Below are 6963 nucleotides of genomic sequence, written 5' to 3'. Positions count from 1 at the left end.
CACATCGTTCGGAAAAAAGTGCGAACCATTTGATGATACAATTTCCAGTACACCACTAGGGAAGTGCCAAGGATGATGATAGATCGGCAACCCCCCGTAATTCTCAATGCTGCCAAACGCATAATCAAGTTGAGGATATTCACTGGTAGAATAATAGCACACATTATCCATATGTTCAGGCAATCTACTGCGGAACACTCATTCTGGGTGACCAAGTGGCTAGTCCTATCAAATTAGTATTCTAACCCGTGCATTGGCACAAGATTTTTTTTGGGGTAAAATATACTTTACTCCCCTTATAGTTTTAGCACTTTTTACGTAACCCCTTTGTGATTTTAAAAGTTATAAATTACTCCATCATGATTTGAAATAAGTATCAACATGAGAGAGTTTACATTATATAATGGAATCAATTAAAATATCAAAACTACCCCTTTATAAAGTTAGAAATTATTTATTAATCACAGAGTAGTTATGTATATATTTTGAAAATCATAAAAGGGTTATATGGTAAAATACTAGACGATAAGGAGGTTATGTAGTAAAAAATAAAACTATAAAAGATTAAAGTGTTATATATATTATATTTATATATTTTAGCCCATTCAAACGTTTTCGTTTTCAAACAAGGATAATCTAGAAATTTGTGTGGGTTTCATTACAGAAAATCATTTCCTTCACCTTGACGCTTTAGTCCAAAACATGATGGATATTAGTTATGATAGTGCGATAATTGAGTGTTATTACATTGAGGTTTAGTCCTAATTTTGGCCAATTATTGTGCAGAGTAATGGGTTTATGCTCATATTTGGTATTTGTGTTACTTGCAGGCAACTGAGGTAAAAAATGGCAAAAGAAGTGAATTTCCAGAATACCAGTCCTTCCAGAGCGTGCCCATGCCAGAGACCACAGAGTTACGTGAAAAAGGCGGACCACGGGTCCTATTCCTAGAGCTACCGCCTTTCTTTGGAGACACATTCTAAACCTGCGTGGGATTAGGAAACCTTTGCAAAGAAGACTTTTGGCAACAATTCAATGAGGGAAATAAGGAAGGAATCCTTTTGAGAAACAAACTCTAATTCGGAAAGCAAAAGGTGCGGCGGCAACAACACTTTAAATAGGACAGCAATAGACTAGGGTCTATCATCTTTCGTCTTTGTCTTTTACTTCTCAACGTGGAGTCTAGACTAGCGGTTGTGCTGCCCTTTTACTTCTTGAGAATCGACTAAATTCCATGAAGGCTTTGAATTGCTTCATCTTTATGCGGCAAGGCTAAACGCCTTTATCTAGTTGAGGAATAATCAAGACCCGGTGCACAAACAATTGTGAGATCTTTTTAATTGTTCTATTCTATTCTAAATTCTACGTTCGTGGGTATTTAATTATTCTTTGCTTTAATAGTCTATTATTGTTTGGATTTATTGGATCAATGTGGCCAGTTGTTCAATTGTCTGAATAATATACTGCCAATTAGGACAAGGGTGCGTATCACTTGATTGTCTTAAATTAGTGGTGAACGGCACAATTTCATTGCCTTGCAAGCAGTCTAATCTGGGTCATGGGAATAATTAATCTAATTTAAATGAACCCGCATGTGTGTTTGTTAACTAGAATTGGGTCTCTCTAATTCCTAAAACTGTGAATAGATTAAATCCTTTGAGCGTCTCTGGGATTATCTAATTTACAAGAGGGTAGTTTAAGAGCGTCTCTGGACTACCATATAATTAAGGAGAGATTGGTGGTTTGGAGGTTATTGAATTGCTTTAACCAATTTATTTGCGAACGTGTGAATTAATTCAGGTATCTATGATCAATTGCGTGAACCGGTGCCGAGATTATCTCCTTGACTAGGTTGTGTCAATTAATTGTTTATTACATTCTTTAGTTATTGCACTTCTTGCAATTGTTTATTTAGTAACCTTACATCTTTAATTTGTTCTTTCTATCTTCCTTTCTAAAACCCCCCAAATTCTCTGTGTGTGATAAATCTACTGGTTCCCTGAGGAGACGACCCTACTCACCACTATACTCATTTAGTTTTGGTAGTACGTCTAATATAAATTTTATTTTTGATAGTTTGACAGCCACCAAGTTATTAGAATTTAGGGCAAATTACATTTTAGCCTCCTGTGGTTTTCGTAAAAACCACATAACCCCCCATGATTCAAAAAGCTATACATAAACCCCCTGTGATTTGGGTTGAACTGTCAAATAGACGGAAAGCATGAAACGTGACGATTCGTGGGCAAAATGCTCTGGTTGTACTGATGGCAGTCAGAAACATTCCCATATTACCCCTAACGCAAATATTGTTCTCCACAATCATTTCCATCATTGACTCCCTGAAATCACTCTGGGGATCCTTGGATGACTTCATGACCGCGAAGCTCTCCGACATGCTCCTCCTCGTCCTCCTTCTCCTCCTGCTCCTACTCCTAGAAGAAGAAGACGACGGCGACGATGACAAGCTTTTGCGGGCTTGAAATTGAATCGTCATTTTTGCAATTCTGGGAGAGTTTGTTCTGAGCTTGAGACCCCCGGCCCCGGTGATGACGAACTCACCGAAACTGTTGCCGCCGGAGGAGAAGGACAACCAGTCTTCTTGTGGTCTTTGAAAGGACGAGCATTATTACTCCTACTCCTAAGAATGTCATCCTTGGCCACTTTGACGGACAAAGACCGGTACTCACTTCCCCTCAGCCTGCAACTTAGCTCATAATCCCCTTCTTCTCTCTCCTTGATGATGTTGCTGCGGGGCGGCTTATTAGTCATAATTGGAGGGAGATCGAACAAGGCTTACTAACATTTTTTATCAATTCTGGTTGGCTCAAGAGAGCCCTGTTTTCGACTGATTTGCACCGACAAGAAGCTGACCCTGAGACCATGCCCTAGACAGTTGTTTCGGTAGGGGTGCCACGGGTAGAGCAAAATTCAAAATGCTCAAGTGCATCACTGATTTATTAAATTTCCAACACCCGATAGTTTCTGTTCAAAATGCTCAAGTGCATCTTATATGCTAAACTGATGTAAAAAAACTTACCAGATGCAACAATAGCTTTCGTAAAACTCTTTCACTGCTACTTTTTGATCTTCAATGGTAGATCTACGGTTTTAATTTTATGGGTTAAATTTTCTCTCATTCATTCGGTGGTCATGTTTTTCTCTCTTCTTCTCACGACAAAGACCAGAGCAAGGGAGAATATGACTTCATCTGCTTCCTTTTTGTATTTAATTAGGGTAATTTGGACATTTTGCCCACGAATCGTCACGATTCATGCTTTCCATCTATTTGACAGTTTAACCCAAACCACAGGGGGTTTATGTATAGTTTTTTGAATCATGGGGGGGTTATGTGGTTTTTGTGAAAATCACAGGGGGCTAAAATGTAATTTGCCCTAGAATTTATTAGAAAATAGTTGGATAAAAAATGGGTAAAATTCAAATATTTAACAATTTAGTAATTTTTTTCAATCAGACATGCCACTTAAGAGAGAGAAAATGGATAATTGAATTAAGAGCTTTTATGTATATATATACGTATTAGGCTAAATTCCACTTTGGACCCATAAAATGGCTGCATTTCCACTTTAGTTTTTGAACTTCATTTTTGATACTTTACCCTTTAAAATGTGACATTCATCCCACTTCAATCCTCAAAATTTAGTTTTGGACATTTTACCCTCCTAAATATGAGATCTAATTATCTCTAGGCTTAAAGGAGTGCGCTATTCATGCCACTTCCACTTAATCATGCGAATGATTAACTGTTCAAATGAGCAAGCAAAAACGCATGATTACAATGATTTCCAGTGCACTTGGTTGCGGGCAAGAAACAAAGACTCTTAGATTTGTCACAGATGCAAGAAAGCTCGTTAATCGTACAGTGGAAAAGAGGAAACTTGGCCAGCTTGCTTAGCAAAGTTGCTGGCAATCATTGCCATTAATTAATTAAAACTGCAATTGGTGGCATTAAGTAAGTTGCCATGAACGGGTCCAAGTCCTTACGTTTTTCTATTTAGGGAGCAGAAAACTTATGAGGGTTCATAAACGATAAAACTTAGCAGACTATTTGTACGAAAAATGCTGGCTAAAATGGAGATAATATCGAAGGAGTTCATAAAGCCATCATCTCCAACAACCATGGATAGTAAAAAAGACGTGAAACTATCCTTTCTAGATCAAATTGCACCGCCCAATTTTGTCCCTCTAATTTTCTTCTATCAAAAACATGAGTCCTCGAATGTTGATAATTCCCAAAGATGCCAGCATCTAAAACAGTCTTTATCAGAGTCATTAACAAGATATACCCATTAGCCGGAAGGATCAATGACACCAATCTTTGCTTCATTGATTGTGATGACTCCGGAGCTCTTTTTATTGAAGCTCAAGTTCACGCTCAACTATCAGAAAAGTTATCCCAAAGTACAGCAATAGAGGAGCTAAACCAATATCTCCCCTTAGAGCCCTATGCCCATGATGCCGATAACATACCATTAGCTATTCAAATCAGTTTCTTTGAATGTGGAGGCATGGCAATTGGAGTTTGCATTTCACATAAGGTAGCTGATGCAATGTCGTTTGTGACATTTATGACTACATGGGCTGCCACAAATCGCTGCGAAGCTGAGGGAACTCTGCCACCCAGTTTTGACTTAGCAGCCCATCTTTTTCCTCAGCTAAACTTCAAGATTTCTAGTAAAGAATGAAAAGATGGTGACAAAGCGGTTAGTGTTCAACAAAGAAAAGTTGGCAGCACTTAAAGAACTTACTTCCTCTGCTGCCATTGGTTCGCTGGTTAGGGATCCCACTCGGGTGGAAGCTGTTTCTGCTTTTATATGGAAGCATTTTATTGGATTGACAAAGGCTAAAGCTGATAATACTAAACAAACTTTTGCCGCATACCATACTGTCAATTTGAGAATCAGAATGAGCTTGCCGCTTTTGATCATCTGTGTGCCTTTGGAAACCTTTTTGTCACCACATCTGCCCTATTAGTGTCTGACAAAAATCAAGAACTTCATGATCTGGTATGGCACTTGAGGACAGCATTTACAAAAGTCAATGATGAATACATCAAGAATGTTCAGAGTGGGATGCCATATCTAAATACCTTGAGTAATGAAATGAAACCACTTTTTGAAGAAGATATGGGCTCTTGTTGTTGGTGCGGATTCCCAGTTTATGAAGTGGACTATGGATGGGGTAAGCCTGTTGTGGTCTGCACTTCAGCTGTTCCAATGAATAATGTGGTAATTTTGATGAGTACAAGATGTGGTGATGGAATAGAAGCATGGATTAACATGCTGGAGGATGAAATTGCTATGCTTCCTGAAGAGATCCTTTCACTTGCAACCGATCATCTCTTGTCATGCCCCTGACAAACGCTGCGATCGCTGTGTCATTATAAAAAATTTAGGCCTTGGTGACTTGTTAAATTGTTGTATGGTTTTAAGTCAAAAATAACGTTTTTTTTTTTTTTTAAAAAAAGCCACAAATAGTAGCGAAACATTTATCTACTAGTCACAGTTGATCTTGTAATTACGTAAATAGTGATCCTCATTTACAAGTTACAAGGGAGTCAAAAGAATGAAGGTCACCCTTGTGTGATTTGTAAGTGGGGATCACAAGATCAATATTTAAAACTAAATTTTTATGACGTAAGACTATACGTCCTTGTGACATAAAATTATACTCATTGTTTTTTTTACTATATTAGTTTTTTGTCATAAAAAGAAAGTTTTTGTAACTTACAACAATTTGACAAGTGATCAAAGCCTAAATTTCTTGGAACGTGTTCTCAAGAACATTATTAATCAACAATATGACTTCACCCGTTGGAATGGAAACTCTTTAGTGTTTGTCCCAAGAATGAACATTGGCCAAAATGGCATTTGTCAAAATTACAAAACAGAAACCCTGAAAAAAACCCAATTTCCAAAAACAAATTTTCTTTTTGATAATCTTGGAAACATGAAACAGTGATCGTGATTCATAGCCTAAGCAAACACTAAGACTGTTGACCTAGAAGGAGCTTTCGTCCTGCGAAGAAAGTTTGTCCTTGAGAGATCAAAACGAGATCACCCCATGTAGATGAATTCACAGACCATGAATTTGAATGTGAGGGATGTTTGCAGCGATGGTTGAAGGATAATATAAACTTGAATGTGAAATCAATGAATTGCCTACATACGATGAATTTGTTGCTTCATAAAAGATTCTTATAAGATGATCAAAGATCTATGCATTAAGAACATAGCCTTGCATCCTTAAAATGGGAAACTGGAAGAAGAGAACAATCAAATTGTTGAATATGGAGATTAAAGAAAAAACGATGTTATTCTGGTTGGTAAAAGTTTAATTTTCAAAAGGAAAAAAGGCATGAACAGCAAGAATGTTCTGATCAGTGTGTTCAATCTCATAAATCGTGCACAATTACAAACTCAGTTACAATATTACATGTTTGCAACTAAAACTAAACAAACCACTTTTTGGAGGTAATTGTTGAAGTGTTCTACAAAGTGCCACCGATAATAATGGTGAATAAGATCACACATAAAGTGATAGAGACCAAGATTTTAATGACGATTCGTTTAGCCTAGTGATCTCAAAGAAGGCCAAGAAATGAAAGGAGTATTCAAAAACTAGCAAAACAATAGCAACACGACAAGATTTCAAGTCAAATACTCTGCCGAATTATTGTGGAGTATGCTGAGATCATTTGAAGTTTGTAAAGTTTTTAGTTAGTCACAATTAGGCGGTATATCCTCCTTTTCATTTTCTCTTTGAAATTTTTTAATAAACAGGTTGGACATATGCCTAACCCCTCACTAGTTCCCGGTAATTTTGATTTAAAAAAAAACCTACTAATTGAAAATTTTGGACTTTTAATAATTGATATCACTATTTTGAGGACAACATATAGGCTAATTTACCTTCTGGATATTATCAACTATAGTCTTAACC

The 6963-nt window shown here is 37.1% G+C and overlaps 1 protein-coding gene across 1 annotated transcript; it reads left to right on the top strand.

The window, feature by feature from the left end:
- The first annotated feature begins 4710 nt into the window (after positions 1 to 4710).
- LOC113774448 (vinorine synthase-like) lies at positions 4711 to 5378 on the top strand. The gene is made up of 2 exons (XM_027318981.1): positions 4711 to 4951; positions 5047 to 5378. The coding sequence occupies exons 1-2, from the start codon at positions 4711 to 4713 to the stop codon at positions 5376 to 5378; spliced, it is 573 nt and encodes a 190-aa protein (XP_027174782.1).
- Positions 5379 to 6963: the final 1585 nt, after the last annotated feature.

This window comes from Coffea eugenioides, chromosome 6 (genome assembly GCF_003713205.1).
Source record: "Coffea eugenioides isolate CCC68of chromosome 6, Ceug_1.0, whole genome shotgun sequence".
In the NCBI taxonomy this organism is placed as follows: domain Eukaryota; kingdom Viridiplantae; phylum Streptophyta; class Magnoliopsida; order Gentianales; family Rubiaceae; genus Coffea; species Coffea eugenioides.
This window is presented reverse-complemented; position numbering and strand designations above follow the sequence as displayed.

Excerpts from the sequence above, each read along its gene's own strand:
- LOC113774448 (XM_027318981.1), top strand. The coding sequence starts at position 4,711 with ATGGTGACAAAGCGGTTAGTGTTCAACAAAGAAAAGTTGGCAGCACTT. Across the intron at positions 4,952-5,046 it reads CTTGCCGCTTTTGATCATCT|CATTTACAAAAGTCAATGAT; the intron begins GTGTGCCTTTGG and ends ACTTGAGGACAG.